The sequence below is a fragment of the Muntiacus reevesi genome, chromosome 8 (genome assembly GCF_963930625.1).
Source record: "Muntiacus reevesi chromosome 8, mMunRee1.1, whole genome shotgun sequence".
Classification (NCBI taxonomy): domain Eukaryota; kingdom Metazoa; phylum Chordata; class Mammalia; order Artiodactyla; family Cervidae; genus Muntiacus; species Muntiacus reevesi.
Window position 1 is genome coordinate 48,259,528 of NC_089256.1, and position 19,159 is coordinate 48,278,686.

Consider the following 19,159-nt stretch of genomic DNA (forward strand, 5'->3'; position numbering starts at 1 on the left):
TAGATTGAAGGTTCCAAACATCCCCTCCTTGGCTTCAGTTAATTTGCTAGAGTGACTCACAGGACTCAGAGAACTTAGGTAGATATAGATATAGATATAGATATAGATATGGATATAGATAGATAACTCAGAGATCTTACTAGATCACCGGTTTATTACAAAGGGATATCACTCAACCACAGCCAAGTGGAAGAGATGCACAGGGCAAGGTATGGAGCATCCACACTCTCTGTAAGCCACTCTCCCCTCATTGTCATGTGTTCACCAACCCAGGAGCTCTCCACACCTAGCCCTTTAAGGTTTTTATGAAGGTTTCATTACCCAGGCATGGTTGATTAGATCCTTGGTCATTGGTGTTTGAGCTCAATCTCCAACCACTCTTCTCCTCCCTGAGGTGGGGGAAGGAGGGTGACTGAAAGTTCCAACTCCGAAATCACAAGGTTGGCTCCACTGGCAACCAGCCCCCATCCTGAGGTGCCTTCCGTAAGTCATCTAATTAACTTAAAGACACCTCAGAGTTCTCATCACTGGAAATTCTAAGGTTTTTAGGGGTTCCATGCCAGGAATGAATGAAGACCACATCTATTTATCTATATATATATATATATCTAATTATAGATCACACTATTACAAAAGGGAAAATGATTTTCAGCCTAGATTTTTACATCTCCTACCAATCACATGTGAAAGTGGAAAAGTAACATATTCCATCATAGATAAAAGATGATGACTTGGGATACAGACAACAGGAACCAACACCTGGGAATAGGAAATACAAGTATCAGTACAACAGCCATGATCCAGGCCTAAGACTGTCCATCCAGAAGGACAACAGAGAGGGAGCCTCCACGAGAAAACATAACAAAGAGAGCACAGAAGAAAATGCCTGTTAAGTATTTGAAAACGCTATGGAGAACTGTTAAAAATAGTGATAATCACCTAGAAAATCAAGCAAATGAAAAAAATGGAAGGTGTTGGATCGACTGGTGGCCTGCCAAAAGATGTCCACATCCTACTGCTGGAAACCAGTGGATGTAATCTTATTTGGAAAGACAAAGATCTTTTCAGATATAATTAAGCCTCTTGAGATGAGATTACCTGGAATTAGCTAGGTTGGACCTATTTCCAATGAAAAATTGACCTTACAAGACACATATAGAGCACAGGCAAGAGGAGGAGAAGATCATGTGAAGACAGAGGCAAGACGAGAGTGATACGACCACAAGCCAAGGAATTCTTGCAGCCATCAGAAGTGGGAGGAGGCAGGACACATTCTCCTCCACAGCCTTTGAAGGGTGGGCAACCCTGCTCAATTTCAGATGCTCAGCCTCCAGAGCTGGAGATGAATACACTACTGCTGTTTTAAGTCACCAAGTTGTAATTTAATAAAGCAGTTCTAGGAAACTAATACATGGGAGTAAATTTAATTTTAGGAAAAGTTGAAAAAAATACAAAAAGAAAGCAGTCAGAATACACAATGTGACTCAAAATTAATATTTTTATAAATTTGACTAGAGGAAAATTAAAATTGTGTATTCTAATAAAAAAAAAATTAATACTAAAAGAAAAAATGACATTAGGAAAATTTTTTCAACATATAACAAACATTGTCTAGCACTAACATAAAGCTAAATAAATATTTGCTTTATGTTGAATTAATTGTTAAGGTAGAAGAGCTATAATATTGGGTTAGTCAAAAAGTTCTTTTGAGTTTTTCCATAACATCTTACAGAAGAATCCAAATGAAATTTTTGGCAAACCCAATACATTAAAAGGTAAAACAATCTAAAGGAAAAAGAAGAGTACAGACAATGCAAAGATAAAGAAATAAAAGTAGCAATTTAAAAATGAATACAATTATCCTCAGTAATGACTTAAGAAAGGCAAAATTTTAAAAAGATCACAATTTTTGCCCAACACACGGCAGAAATTTAAAAGACTGAACATATCCAATACTGTCAAGGGTATGGGGAATAACTCTTACATACTATTACTAGGTGTTCAGAAAGGAACAACATTATTACAAGGCCATTTGGTAGAATCTAACAAAATGTTCAATGTGCTTGATCTTTGTCCTATGAGTGCTATTGATAAGACTTGATCCTCCAGAAATAATCCTTCAAATTTTGTACAAGGATATTCATATTGGCAACATGGAATAACAACAAACTGTGAAAACCTAAATATCTATCAATAAATTAATATTTTATGTGGATATGGAATACTCTGCAGGTGTTATAAAAGAACAAGGGAATCCTAAATGTACTGCCATTGCAAGATGTCTGTGATATATTATTGGGTGGGAAAGGAAGTGCAGCAAACAATATAGAATTACATTTTCACAAAGAACTACATTTACAGGTTTATATATGTAAACATGTGCATATATGCTTGTACACATATAGAAAATAGACTGGAAAGATATTCACCAATCTCCCTCTGGGAATGGTAGTGGGAGGATGGAGTAAGGGGAAAATACTTTTACTTTTTACTTTATATTTCAAAAATTTTAAAAATTTACAACATAAAAACATTAACTTTGTCTTTGAAATTAAAGGAAAAATAAAATTTGACACGTGTATTTGTTTTCTGATTTTAAAATTAACTACTGTGGTTTTTAAACGTGTCTGCAAATCCTTTGACACTTCTCCATTCAAAAGGTAGAAACTAAATCCCCTCCCTTTGAATGAGGGCCAGACTAAGTCATTCACTTCTAACAAACAGATTGTGGTAAAAGTGCTGTTATGGGATTTCTGAGGCTAGATCATAAAAAGGATGGCTCGCTCTCTCTCTTGCTCACTCCCTCTCTTATCTGTCCTTGGGGAATCCAGTTACCTCATGACTTGACACTCAAATAGCTCTTTGGAAAGGACCACATGGAAAGGAACTGAGGCCTCCTGCCAGCAACCAATACCAACTTGCCAGCCAGCTCCAGCTAAGCTTTAGTAAGTCTGCCTCCCTGAACCTCATGAGAAAACCTGAACCAGAACCTTCAACCAAACCAGACCCAAATTCCCGACACACAGAAAAAGTGAGAAATAATAATGCTTATTGTTGCTTTGTGCCACTAAATCTGGGGGTAATCTGTTCAGCAACAATAAATAACAAATACCTACCAATCTCCCTCTGAAGAGCAGAGTCGGGAAATGGAGGGTTTTTTGGTTGTTTTTTTTTTTTTTAAGTTTTACCCTTTTTCTTTATACATTTATGATTATTTGGCTTTTTAAAGTAATTTATATTGAAAGAAAGAAATAAAGTTAGACTTTTAAGTGTATTCCAAAAAATTATTTTTCCTGACCTTAAAAATAACACATAGTGAAAAAGAACAAAGTTGGAGGACTGACACTGCCCACCTTCAAGGCTCACTATATAGCTATAATAATCCAAAAGAGTGATATTGGAAAACAGATAAGTAGAGCAAGAAAACAGAATAAAGAGCCACAGTCAACTGATCTTTCGTAAAGGATCAAATGCAGTTCAGTGACAATAGGATACTCTTTTTAACAAATGGTGCTAGAATGACTGGACATCTACATGCCAAAAAAATTTAGATACTCAGTTTATACATTCCACAAAAATTAACTCAAAATGGATCACAGACCTAAATGTAAAACACAAAATTATAAACCTTCTAGAAGATAACATAGAAAATCCAGGTGACCTTGGGTTTAATAGTGAGTTTGTAAATACACCACCCAGAGCATGATCTGAGAAAGAAGGAAAAACTAACGTTAGACTTCATTACAATTAAAAACATCTGCTCTACAAAAGGCTCTGTTAAAAGAATGAAAAGACAAGCCACAGACTGGGAAAAATATTTGCAAAATACATATGATGATAAAGGATCCAAAATATACAAAGACTTCTTAAAACTCAATGATAAGAAAACAACCCAAAAAACAGGCAAAAGACACCTCACCGAAGATCATATACAGATGTCAAATGAGCACATGAAAACAGGCTCAATATCATATTCTTAGGGAGCTGCAAATTAAAACAATAGATATCAATATGCCCCTCCTAGAAAAGCTAAAATCCAAGAAACTGACACCACCAAATGCTGATGAGGATGTGGAACAATAAGAACTCTCATTTGTTGCTAAAGTGAATGCAAAATGGTACAGCCACTTTGGAAGACAGTCTGGCAATGTCTTACAAAGGTAAATATAGTCTTACCATGTGATCTAGGAGCCATGCTCCTAGGTATTTATTCAAATGGGTTTAAACATTATATCTTCACAAAACCTTCACACAAGTGTTCATAGAAGTCTTATTCATAATTGCCAAAATTGGAAGTGACAAAAATGTCCTTCAATAGGTGAATGGACCAAAAAAAGAAACCTCAAAACAAACAAACAAATCTGTAGCATATCTACTCAATGGAATATTATTCAGTAACAGAAAGATATGAGCTATCAAGGCACAAAAAAACATGGAGAAACCTTGAATACTTAGTGTAAAAAGCTGTACACTGTATATTTCAACTATATGGTACTCTGGGAGAGGCAAAATATAAAGGTACTGAAAAGATCAGTGAGTTCATCAGGTTGCCAGGAATTCAGGAGTAGGGATAGGAAGGGAATGAAATAGATGGAATATTTCAGGCATTAAAACTATTCTGTATGATACTGTAATGATGCATGCATGTATGCATGCAAAGTCACTTCAGTCATGTCCAGCTCTTTGAGACCCAGTGGTCTGTAGACCTCCAGGCTTCTCTGTCCATGAGATTCTCCAGGTAAGAATAGTGGAGTGTGGGAGGGGGGATCGGGATGGGGAATACATGTAAATTCATGACTGATTCATGTCAACGTATGACAAAAACCACTACAATATTGTAAAGTAATTAGCCTCCAACTAATAAAAATAAATGGGAAAAAAAAAAGAATAGTGGAGTGAGTTGCTGTGCCCTCCTCATAATGATGGATACATATCGATATATATTTGTCAAAACCTATAGAACTAAAGGATTAACTATAAACACAAAGGATGAACCCTCATCTAAACCATGGGCTTTAGTTAATAAATTGTGTTACTATTGGTTCACCAGTGATAACAGACATATCATACTGATGCAGGGCGTCATAGGGGAAACCGGTAGGGAAAGCAGACATAAAGGACATGGAGACTTCTGCTGCACTGCATTGTACGCATTCTCAGTCGTGTCCGACTCTGCAACCCCACAGACAGAAGCCCGTCCGGCTTCTTTGTCCACAGAATTTTCCAGACAAGAATACTGGAGTGGGTTGCCATTTCCTCCTCCAGGGGATCTTCCCAACCCAGGGATCAAACCCATGTCTACTGCGGCTCTTGCATTGGCAGGTAGATTCTTTACCCCTGAGCCCCTTGGTAATCCAGGGACTTCTGTACTGTGTGCTAATTTTCTATAAACCTAAAACTGCTCTAAAAACTAAAGGCTTTTTTTTTTTTTTTAAGTAACACTAACCAACTGAAGGAAAAGTTGAAATAAGATAATACAGCCACTTATAACCTCAGCAGAAAGACGACCACTGTTAACACCTGGGCTTAGTTCCCTCCAGTCACTTTTCCAGTTTTGGGTTTTTTTTTTTTTTTAATGTCTATGCGTACATCATTAAAAAAAAAAAAAAGAGTTGAAATCATTCTGCGAAATCCATTCTAACAGTTTATGGTCTAGTTTCAGTTTAGATTTTTAACTGCAAAGAAAGTAGCCCATATAAAACACTAGTGATACCAAAAACAGATTCTGGAGGGGCCAGTTGCTATGGGAATGATTGAAAATAAATCTCATTTCACACTACACCCTGGTAATGTACTGACCAGAAGGAAAGAGAAATATCGGGAGTAAGTCAGAAGGGTAGCCAAGAAAACTTCTAATCAGGAAGGCAAATACTTCAGCCTACTGAGGTTTCAAAGAAGCCAGTAGCATCACTTTGCAATTTAACTACTTATGCTCTTTCAGCAACCATGTCAATGTGGGGAAGGGACCCAGGCAAAGCGGCTGGAATACATCCTCTCTCTTCTTCACTGACAGTTTGATGGCCAAACAGCCAGCAGGTCTCTCTCAGGATGGGGACTGTCTCAGCAGCGTGGTGCAGAGCCAGGAAAAGAAAAATCACTCCTTCTCTCCAAAGGAGATGCTGCAAATGTTCAGGAAGCTGCAAAATTCAGGCTCGAGGTGATCAGTCTGGACACCCCATTGGCCCTTAGCATCGGAGTGGGCCTGGGTGTCCCGCACTGCACAGGGGTTAACACTTTAGATGTTGGATCATGGGGCCATCTGGAGGTTCTGGGGGATGGACCAGGAGGCCAGAGGGTGGGGGGCATTTCAGGAGCTCAGGCGAGTGACTATTTTCCCACAAAAGAATCTTAACATATGAAAAATCGAAAGGCTAGATCAGGGTGTACCAACTGACTTCTCACCTTTCCACAACCAACACTTTTATGAAAGATGCGACTGTTTAGAACACACCGCAGGGGCAGCCTTGAAGGGGAAAAGCAGAGCCGATACCACAGACAGACGGTGACTGTTCCCATCTCAGGGAAGAGCACAGCTTTACCATCAAACAGATCCATTTCATACTTGGCTCTGCCAAGTGTTACTATAAACTATATAATCCCCACTTTCCTCATCTGTAAAAGGAGTGTAATGGTTTCTCCTCCATGAGTTTATGATAATGAGATAAGCCCTGGGAGGTGCTAGCCAAAATGCCTGGCACAGAAGTGCTCATCCGATATAGCTGCCATCGCTGCCACCACCATTAGAGATGGCTGCTCTGTGCTCCTGATCTCTTTCCTTTTTCTTTGTTAACACAGCTAGTGGCCCCATCGCCCTCTCTCTGTCCATATTCCAACATAGATGTCCAGTCACTATCACCATAAAAATACAAAGTCCCCAAAGTGTGAAATATCAGGTAGTTATCTTTTTCCTACAGCATCCCAGGAATAGTTCTGTACTCTGGAGAGAAACAAAGACTTTTGATGCCAAACCATCCCAAATCACAAATCACATTGATACAGTTATGGACACTTTGCGTAACAGACTCTAACTCAAGGCATAGGAATTAGGATTAGAGTTGCCAGGCATCATCAAGGCTGCAGAAACCCAGGATTAGAGTAAACAGCGATTGATAACCAACATATGACACCATTTCCAATGGTGCAAAAGAATATCCAGCTGTTTGCTGTCGTTCTTTAAGCTTAGTGGATTTATATTTTTGTTTTTTAAAAAAATCAGTATGTAAAGTAATTAGCCTCCAACTAATAAAAATAAATGGGAGAAAAAATTTAAAAATTTTTAAAAATAAAGAAAAAAATTTAAAAAATAAAAAATCAATATTGAAAATATAATCATACATCTGTCTGCATTTCCCAGAAATGACATTTGCTAACATTTGTTATGTTCACATCAAGTCCTTTAAAAATAATAATAATAATAGGACAGATAAAATTAAAATCTATTACCTTCCCTACTCCCAAATCTGTTTATCTACAATTCCTATCAAGAAATTATCTTTGTCTAAAGCAGTTCTACTTTATTCTTTCCCTTATCGAAATTTTCTTTTTTTCTAACAGAAAGAAAATAAAAAGAAGCAATGTACAAGGGAAGATGTACAATGTACAAGAGAAGCTGCACCAGGACATACTCTCATCTGCTCCAGGCACAGCACACGCTCACTGCAGGCAAAGGCTATCAGGGGTCGTTCTGCATACTCAGACCTACTGACATCTAGGAAGCAGTGCAGACCCCCCTAAGGTCTGCGACTGAACTCCCAAAGGCTTACCTGGGTCCAGGTGCGTGAAAGAGCCCACCACAAAGTCCAGGGTGGACACGGCAAGCAGGAGCAGCAGCAGCAGCTGGAGGCGGATTATCCATTTGACACCTGCTAGGTTAATCCCCAGCAAGGCCAGAAGCACGGCAACTGAAATTCCTCGCACAGCCCAGATATTCCTGAGACTCAGCAGATCTGACACGGATTCAGCGAAGCCGGTGATGTACATGGCACCTGCAACACACTGACAGGCATCTCCAGGTAGGAAGAGTCACCAAGAAAAAAAAAAAAGCCTCAGGGCTGCCCGGCACTGGGGACCCTGCTCACCTTCGAAATTCAACACCCAGAACGCAGCAAGGGGGCTAAACAAGCCCTTCTACCCCAGGAGCACTTCCTGGGGCCCGCTTCCTTCTTGCCTACATCTCTCCCACCATCCACAGGGGAGAATGACTATCAGTGGTAACTAACATTAAAAGACTATGAGAGAAAAAAGATGGGGCTTTGGGCCAAAGAGACCTTGAGACTCTCCCATGAAGAACTAAACAGAGAACAGAAACACAAGGTGGGGGTGGGGTCCTATCTCAGAGCCTTGGAAGGGCACTGAAGCAAACCTCAGAGTTTTCTCTATTTCTTTGAATGTGTTACTATTATTTTTTAAATTACCTAAAACTTAGAAATGAGAAAAAAAAGTGAGCAGCACATTCTTCTAATGTCATATGGAACATTTCATGCAAAAATGAACTCAATAAAGGACAGAAATGGTATGGACCTAACAGAAGTAGGAGACATTAAGAAGAGGTGGCAAGAATACACAGAAGAACTGTTCAAAAAAGCTCTTCACAACCCAGATAATCACGATGGTGTGATCACTCACCTAGAGCCAGACATCCTGGAATGTGAAGTCAAGTGGGCCTTAGAAGGCATCACTACAAACAAAGCTAGTGGAGGTGATGGTATTCCAGTTGAGCTATTTCAAATCCTAAAAGATGATGCTGTGAAAGTGCTGCACTCACTATGCCAGCAAATATGGAAAACTCAGCAGTGGCCACAGGACTGGAAAAGGTCAGTTTTCATTCCAATCCCAAAGAACAGCAATGCCAAAGAATGCTCAAGCTACCGCACAACTGTACTCATCTCACATGCTAGTAAAGTAATGCTCAAAATTCTCCAAGCCAGGCTTTAGCAATATGTGAACCACGAACTTCCAGATGTTCAAGCTGGTTTTAGAAAAGGCAGAGGAACCAGAGATCAAATTGCCAACATCTGCTGGATCATTGAAAAAGCAAGAGAGTTCCAGAAAAACATCTATTTCTGCTTTATTGACTATGCCAAAGCCTTTGACTATGTGGATCACTATAAACTGTGGAAAATTCTGAAAGAGATGGGAATACCAGACCACCTGACCTGCCTCTTGAGAAACCTGTATGCAGGTCAGGAAGCAACAGTTAGAACTGGACATGGACCAACAGACTGGTTCCAAATAGGAAAAGGAGTACGCCAAGACTGTATGTTGTCACCCTATTTAACGCATATGCACAGTACATCATGAGTAATGCTGGACTGCAGGAAGCACAAACTGGAATTGAGATTGCCGGGAGAAATATCAATAACTTCAGATATGCAGATGACACCACCCTTATGGCAGAAAGTGAAGAAGAACTATAGAGCCTCTTGGTGAAAGTGAAAGAGGAGAGTGAAAAAGTTGGCTTAAAGCTCAGCATTCAGAAAACTAAGATCATGGCATCTGGTCCCATCACTTCATGGCAAATAGATGGGGAAACAGTGGAAACAGTGGCTGACTTTATTTTGGGGGGCTCCAAAATCACTGCAGATGGTGACTGCAGCCATGAAATTAAAAGATGCTTGCTCCTTGGAAGGAAAGTTATGACCAACCTAGACAGCATATTAAAAAGCAGAGACATTACTGTGTCAACAAAGATCCATCTAGTCAAAGCTATGGTTTTTCCAGTAGTCATGTATGGATGTGAGTTGGACTATAAAGAAAGCTGAGTGCTGAAGAATGATGCTTTTGAACTGTGGTGTTGGAGAAAACTCTTGAGAGTCCCTTAGACTGCAAGGAGATCCAACCAGTCCATCCTAAAGGAGATCAGTCCTGGGTGTTCACTGGAAGGACTGATATTGAAGCTGAAACTCCAATACTTTGGCCACCTGATGCGAAGAGCTGACTCACTGGAAAAGACCCTGATGTTGGGAAAGATTGAGGGCAGGAGGAGAAGGGTATGTCAGAGGATGAGATGGTTGGGTGGCATCACCAACTCGATGGACACGAGTTTGAGCAAGCTCCGGGAGTTGGTGATGGACAGGGAGGCCCGGTGTGCTGCAGTCCATGGGGTCGCAAAGAGTTAGACACAACTTAGCAACTGAACTGAAGAACCAGGAATGAGGACCCTCAGAAACCCCAACCACTCTCTGGAAGAAAGAGGTCTCACATCAATGATCTAACTTTCCACTTTAAGAAACTAGAAAACGAAGAGTGAACTAAACTCAGAGGAAAGAGAAGGAAAAAACTAATAGAAATTGGAGCAGAAATAAATGAAACAGAGGTCAGAAAAAGAATAGAAAAAAGTAACAAAATCAAAAATTGCTTCTTTGCCGACAAACCTTTGACTAGACTGACCAACAAAAGAGGAAGACTCGAATGATTAAAATCAGGGATGAAAGGGAGACCACTGCTATCAATCTTACAAAAAAAAAGATTATAAGGGAATCTATGAATGATTATATGCCAAAACATTAGATAACCTAGATAAAAAGGACAATTTCCTAGAAAGATATAAACTACCAAAACTCAAGAAGAAACAGAAGGTCAGAATATGCCTATGTGAGTAAAGAGACTGAAATAGCAATCAAAAAACTTCCTACAAAGAAAAGCCCAGGACTAGATGGCTTCACCACCAAACTCTCCCAAATGTTTAAAGAAGAATTAACACCAATCCTCCATAAACTCTTACCAGAAATAGAAGAAGAGGTGGGAATACTTCCCAACTCATTCTGTGAGGCCAGTATGATCATGACACCCAAACTAGACAACAGTATCACAAGAAAACTACAGATCAATATCCTTCACAATACACAGGCAAAAATCCTCAACAAAATGCTAGCATGCTGTATCTAGCAGCAAATGAAAAGAGCCACATCCTGATCAGAGAGCCCAGCCCAGGTCAGGCAGAGGTATGCTGAGGCCACTGACCAGAGAGGCACAGGTATCTCTGGCTGGGTCCCAAAGCAACAGAAAGTAAGCAAGCAAGGCTGTCAGTGTGATGGCTTTTCAAGAGGGGCTGCCTACTCTCAGAAAACATCTTTGTGATCACTTTTCCTCCCAAGTCAGTTCACATTCAGGAGACTTCCTCTCTTCGAAGGTGGAGGGCAGGGTGGGGGGCGTGAGGAGGGAGGGCTTCCCGTCCACTAGCACTGGTCCCCTGTCTGTGGTGTCTGCTTCAAGAGCTGAGCTTTTTGTCTACCCCAGGAAGCAGGGGAAATGAGGACTGCTGTTTGTCCCTCTTGCAGCCTGCTTGGCTATAAAACAAAGTTAAAAAAAAAAAAAAATCAGTATATAAATCTCCGGGGTAATAAAGTAAACTGACTGTTTATTGCTCACCTCCCAAACTACCCTGTTTAAAGACCTTTCTCCATAAAGGCAAGGGGTTTTTAAGAGTGCACTGACCATGTGTCTGCCTTTTATGCATCTGTCCTACACACACACACATACACACTCAGAGTTTTGTGCTGTTGAAGAATCAGATGTATTTTTGCTACAATATCCTGTCCCTGCTGCTTAAAAATAAAAGGAACGGACTGATGCTTTCTTTGAGGAGACTCTTGTACTCTTTCTTAGACAGATTCTTTTCTTTAAACTATTTTTTCAGCCACCCACCACCCTTTGCACCATCATTAAAGCCTTTTCAGTCCAAGAAGTCCTCACAAAGACCTGCTGCTTAATGTCTGCACTTGTTTCCTCAGCACTAGGTCACCATTCCTGTGTTTTAGCTAAACATGCTTCAGTACTTCTCTCTCCTCAGTGGTTTTCTGAGGGCCTCCGTCCACCCTGGTGAGGGGCCCCCTCATTAGTATTCTCCTTCTCAGACAGGGCATCCACACAGGGGCTTTCAGCCTCCCTCTTGAGGCCGTCAAGCCATCAATGAGCCTAGAGAGCTCCGGTTCATTTGAGAACTGTCTGCTTCTCGGGAAGTCCCTGGCACAGGCGAAATGTCCCCTTTTCGGTGTAAAAGTGCCCCAGGGACTAGGCCACCCAGCTGCCGTTCGGGCTCCGGCCACTGCTGTGCACCCCCTCCCCAAGCAGGCTGTAAGGAGGGCCCCCGCCCGCACCTCCCTGCTCCCTGGCAGCAGCAGGACTCCAGAGGCAGAGGTGGTGGAGGAGGAGGAGGCTTGGAGGCTAACGGTCAGGGCCCTGGACCAGAGCCCGGCTCCGCTCTGAGCTCCCTCAACCATCCACTTGCCTCTCAGGTCAGCGGTGGGGGCAAGGGGGCAGGCGGAAGGTGGATGAGGAGAAGGCGGCAGATGGTGAGTCAAGAGAAGCCATTCCGCAGGTCAGCAGCCTCACCTGTCCAAACACATACAGCAGCCCGATGGTGCCTCCCGTCTGCCCGCCAAGGACCGCGGCGATCATGGAGTACACGCCGCCGCTGCCCACGCCACAGTGCTCCCCAACCCCGATGCCGGACAGCACGGTGACCAGGGCCACCAGGGCGACGAAGGACACCAGAAACACGCCCACAAGCACGCCTGTGTTTCCCTGCGGGGGGGCGGGGAGGGAGCAAGGACTCAGGTCAGAGTCAGGGCACGGGGGGAGCACTGACCACCACCCCCATGCCCTCAGAGGTGAGCCCGCTGGGAAAAGACAGAGGCAGCACCACAGGGGTGAGGCTTGGAAGAAATTCCAGATAAGCCCAGTGTTCTTGCAGCAAACTCTGCAAGACTTCCAAGCCCTGACAAGTCAAGTCAAAGCCACATCCTACCCCCACGAGGCCCCTCCTGGTCTGTCCCCTCTCCACCTCCCCACCCTCCCATCCCTCAGCCGACAACTCCCCCACAGATGCACTGGGTGTCCCAGTGGTGACCTCACTGCTCCCTCACCTCCACCCTCCTACCCATGAGGTTCCTGCCTGGAATGCCTTCCTGCCCACTCCTCTTCCCTGCCATCCTTCAATGCATCCCCTTCCAATGCATCCTTCAAGACAGGGTCCATTTCCTTCTCCAGGAAGCTGTCCCCAAATCCCTTCCTCCCGGCTCCAGCAGCACCCAGGGCTTAGTGCCCGTCCCAGCACTTGTCTTGCTGAGTCTGTTTCCAAGCCCATCTTACCTCTGGGCTGTGTACTCCAGGGTTACACAGGATTTGGTTGGGGAGGGGGCAGTTTCTTTGCCTTCTCCATTTCTCTCTCATTTGTGCGCACGGTACACATCTACTATACCTACTCTGCTCTCACTCTTCTGACATTTAAACATGCTTATCATCTGAAAGTTATTTGAGTGTTTAGAAGTTCAATGCATTGAAAAATTGGTTAATTTATATGAAAGACTTTTTATAAATGAACAAAGAAGCATTGTTGGAGAAGACTTTTGAGAGTCCTTTGAACTGCAAGGAGATCAAACCAGTCAATCTTAAAGGAAATCAACCCTGAATATTCCTTGGAGGGACTGATGCTGAAGCTCCAATACTTTGGCCACCTGATGCGAAGAGCCAACTCATTAGAAAAGACCCTGATGCTGGGAAAGATTGAAGGCAGGTGGAGAAGGGGACGACAGAGGACGAGATGGTTGGATAACATCACCGACTCAATGGACAAGAGTTTGAGCAAACACTGGGAGCTGGTGAATGACAGGGAAACCTGGTGTGCCGCAGTCCATGGGGTCGCAAAGGGTTGGATACGACTGAGCGACTGAACAGCAACAAAAACAGTGTGGGTGGTGAGGAGAAAAAGGTAAATATTTTCTTCATTTTTATTTTGACAACTATATAGATGGAGGTTGGAGAATGAAGTGGGATTATTGTATTTGTTAATCTACTGGATTTTCAGCTGAGAGTAATGCCATACCAAGCAAAACTATGATTCTACTAATAGAGAAGGGGAAAAAATGGATTTAAAGTTTGTCACAGTAAACTACATGGTACCTAAAGGATTAGGTTTTATTCAGTTATGTTTTATTCAGGAAGTTACTTATTTTGTTGATTTTATATTTTTAATGAACTTATACTATTCTCTTCCTTTGTTTTCACACTCTTAAATCGTCTACAAGGGATAATTTTTAAAAGTCTGTATCCATCTTTACGTTTTCACATCAAAACTGCCACTACAACATTTTTCAAATTACAAATATGCTGCCAAATTATTCTTTAGAATTAATATTTTCTGTTTAAAAATGACTTGGGTATGACCTCTACTTTATGTTATCCCCTAAAAGCTCTACTTTATTTTTGGCATTTCACATTTACCTTTATTTCCATGTTCAAATATGATTTTTCAGACAAAACTAATGTCAGAATTGAAAAGGAGAGATAACTTTAGGGCAAAAGGATGTATTTGTGTGGTAGCAGCCTCAAAGATGGTCCTGGGGGTCCCCAGCTCCAGGCATCCAGGCCCTTGTGTAGTCTGCTTCCCTGAGTGGGGGCTGGATGGCGTGACTCACTTTTAGTGAGCAGAGCCCTGCAGAAGTAATGAGATGTCATTTCTGAGATAAGGGTATGAGAAGACCTCGGCTGTCATCTTGGGCACTTGCTTCCTCACTCTAGGTTGTTGGCCCTGGGGAAGACCAGCTGCAGGTATTGAGACAACATTGTGAAGAGGCCGATATGACGAAGCCTGACAACAACCTCATCGTGATCTTAACAACAGATCCTCTGCCAGTGGAGCCTTCATATGAAACTGTAGCCCTGAATGACAGCTTGGCTGCAATCCCATAAGAAAGCCTGAGCCAGAGGCAGCCAGCTAAGTTGCTCATGGATCCTTGAATCACAGTAACAACCAGATAAATACAAATTTGTGACTTCAAGCTGCTAAGTACTGGACTAATTTCTTATGCAGCAATAGATGATAACTTATACAAGTTGTACTTCACTTGGGGGATGTACCTAAAGCACACTTCTAGATAGCCACTTCTCAAAAAATAACCACCCAGCAGAAAAGTTAAGAGGAGGCCCTAAAATTTAAGAATTGAGATAAAGAGAGCCTATCCTTTCCTCCTTCCACTGTTCTGTAACCATCCCCTGCAGAAGGCAGAGCCCAGAGGCCCAGGCCGTCATTGCCAGGCTGTCCTCTGCCACAGCAGGCAACTGACTGGGCCTCCCTAGGACACAGGCTGGAGGTGCGGGGCAGAGGGGTGGCCCCAGGAAGGGGAAAAACCAGAGCTCGATCCCAGAAGCCTGAGAGTGCCTGCTAGCACAAGGCATCTGAGCTGGAGGCTTTGTGTTTTGTAAGGGCTCCCCTGTAAGTTTTGGAGGAGTATGAGAGGCAGGGATTCACACCATCCACATCAGAGAAGTTACTAAACCTGCTCTAAGCTTTCCGCACATTAATAAAGAAAACTTTCAGACCCAATTTCAGGCTCTGGTTAAAGGTAGAACCTGAAGCTACGGGCCTGGGTATGGAGAAGAGCAAGAGCTGAAGAAGGGCTGGCCTCACCCAGCCTCCTAAGAGGGCTAAGAATCCCATATACCCCACTACAGTGAAGCTCTCATCCCCTAGAATTTACAGATGTGACAGTTAATTTTATGTGCCAGTTTGGCTAGATTATAATGACCAGTTTTTTAGCCAAACACTAGTCTAGAAATTGCCATAAATGTATTTTTAAGATGTGTTTAATATGTACAATCAGTTGACTTTAAGTAAAATAAATTACTTAATATGGGTAGTTCTCATGCAACCAGTTGAGGGCCTTAAGAGCAAAGACTGAGGTTTCCCAAAAAAGAAGGAATTTGGTCTCCAGACTGTAATATTTAAGTTTCTAAGTTTTCAACTCAAGAACCTGCAACTCAGTTCTTACCTGCATCTCACTTACCCTACAGATTTTGGACTTGTCAGCCCCCATAATCACATGAGCCAAAATCTGACAATAAACACACACACACACCTCTCTCTACCTCTGTGAGATGACAGAAAATAAATACAGCCATCCCTCAGTTATCCCCAAGGGATTAATTCTGGGACTGCTCTCAGATACCAAAATCTGTGAATGCTCAGGTTCCATAGTCAGCCCTCCCTAACCAATTTCACATCCACAGATTCAACCAACAGTGGACCATGTAGTACTATAGTACTGATTGAAAAAATCCAAGGATAAATGGAGTGTGTAGTTCAAACTCATATTGTTTAGGGGTCAACTGTACATTGGTCTCTGCACCTGGTTTCTGGAAGAAAGTCCCTGAAACCTTGTCATTTCTCCAGTGACAAGTGCACTAGGAACATCTGTCATTCTAATATTAGTGTTTGACCCCATCCCTGAGCCTGCTGGCTCAGATGGTAAAGAATCTGTCTGCAGTGCAGGAGACCCAGGTTCAATCCCTGGGTCAGGAAGATCCCCTGGAGAAGGAAATGGCAACCCACTCCAGTATTCTTGCCTGGAGAATCCCATGGATATAGGAGCCTGGTGGCTACAGTCCATGGGGTCACAAAGAGTCAGACACGTCTGAGTGACTAACACTTTTTCACTTTTCATCCCTGACCCAGGGCTGCTAAAACCCTTGTAAACTCCTAAGAGGTAAGAGCCCTAGGAGCATCTCTTGTTCTAACGAGGCAGCTATGAGTAGGTTCCTGGGTGGGGATTAATCACCAGAAAGACCGGGCCATGATTAGAAGCTTGGAGTTTCCACCACCACCATCCTCAACATGCACACACACTTCTCTAGAGAAGGGAAAGCAGCTGGAAATGGAATCAATAATGGATCGTGTATGCTGAAACTTGTTATAAAAATCCACAAGGTGTGGGGTTCAGAAAGTTTCCAGGTAGGTGAACACATCCACATATCAGGGGGGTAATACACTTCAACTCCTCGGTAACAGAAGCTCCTGCTCCTAGGACCCTTGCAGACCTTGCCCTACAGATCTCTTCATCTGTCTATCAATCTATATCTTTTATCATATCCTTTAATAAGCTAGCAAACATAAACAAGTGTTTCCCTGAGTTCTGTGAGCTGCTCTAGCAAGAGAACTGAATCTTGGGGAGGTGTCAGGGACCCCTGAAGCACAGGGGCAACCTAGACTTGTGATTGGCAGCTGAAGTAGGTGGGGGCAGCTTCATGGGACTGAGCCCTTAACCTGTGCCATATGATGCTCTCTCCAGGTAGATAGTGTTAGAATTGAGTTAAATTGTAGGATACTCAGCTGCTGTTACACAATTGCTTGGTGAGGGGGAAAAAACACATATCTGATACCAGTAGTGTCAGAAGTGAAGTGAAAGCAAAGAGAAAGGCATAGAGGAGGACTGTAGGTCTGTACAATTCCCTCTGCCTCTCCAATCGGGGCATCAGACAAGTCGCAGGGCACCAGGAAAACTGGAGAGGGTCACAAACTGGAGGCAAACTTGCCATGAGTCTGCTCTCTCTGACCCACCTCGACTCCCACCCGAGACACACCCTGACTTCTGGGCTCTCATTTTTGTAGTTAAATCCGTGGGGAGGCTTCCACATGAACCTCTGTCTGAGGCCCAGGTTCTCAGGATTCTCATTTAGAAGCAACGCTAGCTACTCCACCTGCTTGATCTTGTTTCCTGCCTCTGGAGCATCTGTGCTTTAGGAATCTGTCGAGCACTCTGTGGAATACCCCAGGGCGACAGAACTTTCCACGTCCCAGGCCCAGCAGAGGCTCCAGGGCTATCAGCTCATCACTCACCACCAGCCAGCCGGTCCTTAAGAAAAGGACAACCCCAAAAATGTTGATCATGCAGGAGGTGAACACACCATCCCAGGTCCCGAACAGCACTGGCTCCCATACGAACAGCTGGATCTTCCACCAGGGTTGGGGCTGGGCCAGGGCCTCCTGAAAACAGGGCACACAGCGGTCAACACAACAGCAGTGGGGGGGGGGGGGTGCTGGGAGAAGTCAGCTTTAAAGCTCTGCATTTCTCCACGCCACACAGGCCTGCGCGCACTGCGATTCCTATGCCCGCATGCAGCACAAACGTGCTGCTCAGCAAACTTTGTTCCCTCTCCTTCTGGCCACTCAGGAGACTGTTTCCTAGCCTCTTTACGGGCGGTGTGGCCACATGACTGAGTTCCAGCCACCGGGACGTGGGCGAGCCTGGGATGCGGGGCTCCAGCTCAGACAGCGGTCACGAGCTCTGGGTGACGCCATCCTCCCTCTCAGTCCTCTGTTCCCGGGGAGGAACAGCAGCTTCCAGCAGTTACTAGTCTTTGGGGACCCTTACTTAGCTTTTTGTTGCTCCCACCCTTCTAACACTTGTGTGATGAACTCTGTATGTTAAATTCCCTCTGTTTAAAGAACCTAGGGCAGTGTCTGTGTTCCTCACTGAACATGAACTGAGACAGTGATCCCTAAGTGCCCCTTCACCCCAGACCACAGAATCCCAAGGCGTCATTTGGCAGTTGTCTGGAATGAAGGCTAACAAGCGGTGAAACAGACACTTTGCTCATTTTTCCAATTCAAAAATAACAAAGGCACTCATACAGAAACTCTTTACTAGAAAGACTAAAACTTATGGAAATAATCTTAAAATCAGTAGCCACTCACACTAGGAACTGCTTCTGCATAGGTTTGGTAATTAAATTCAAACATCACTAGAGTCTTCCAATGGCCTCCACCTGCCACAACAGTGATGAGTGATTCTCATCTGGGGACCGGGGAGAGAGGCACCCAGTTAAGACCCATTGTGAGCAATAAGCCTGACTGGTGCATGTGTGTGAGCTGTAACTTCAGAGAGAAGGCAGGAAAGTCAAGTGACAGGGGAAATCGGAGGTCCAGAGTCAGGGACAAGGCCCCTGAACATCTGAGAACAGCCTATGATCTAGGACCAAGCCCAGCGTCAAGCTATACTCAGTTAAAACAGAAGGAGAGGATACCAGGCTTCCTGCCTTGTATTGTGCACCGATAGAGGAAGAAAAGGCCTCAAATAATCATCAGAGACATCAATGAAGCCACATGGGACAGATGGGCCGGGGGACTCCTTGGAGTCTCTGACAGTCCCTGACACCAGCTGGAATGCCTTTCATCTCTGTGTATTTCTATTCATCTGTCTTTAGCAAACTACTAATGAGCAATCTCCTGAAAGTCAATAAACAAGAGAACAGTGATCATGGTTCAGAGCAAAGACCCTGCCAACCTATGCTTGTCTTCAAACAAATGGTACCGAGGGACCTTGGGGTAAGTATAATAAGACTGCTTTCCAGGATCTTAATCTCAAAACCCAGGACCTGGCCC

The 19,159-nt window shown here is 43.3% G+C and overlaps 1 protein-coding gene across 1 annotated transcript in view; it reads right to left on the minus strand.

Annotated features, from left to right (window-relative positions):
• Positions 1-19,159, minus strand: part of SLC12A8 (solute carrier family 12 member 8) — a 129,664-nt gene that overhangs the window by 93,443 nt on the left and 17,062 nt on the right. Inside the window, exons 2-4 of the mRNA XM_065943302.1 lie at positions 17,615-17,761; positions 12,334-12,525; positions 7,764-7,995 (exon numbers count right to left, since the gene is read on the minus strand). Of these exons, the coding sequence (XP_065799374.1) occupies positions 7,764-7,995; positions 12,334-12,525; positions 17,615-17,761 (571 nt within the window). The remainder of the gene's footprint in view (positions 1-7,763; positions 7,996-12,333; positions 12,526-17,614; positions 17,762-19,159) is intronic.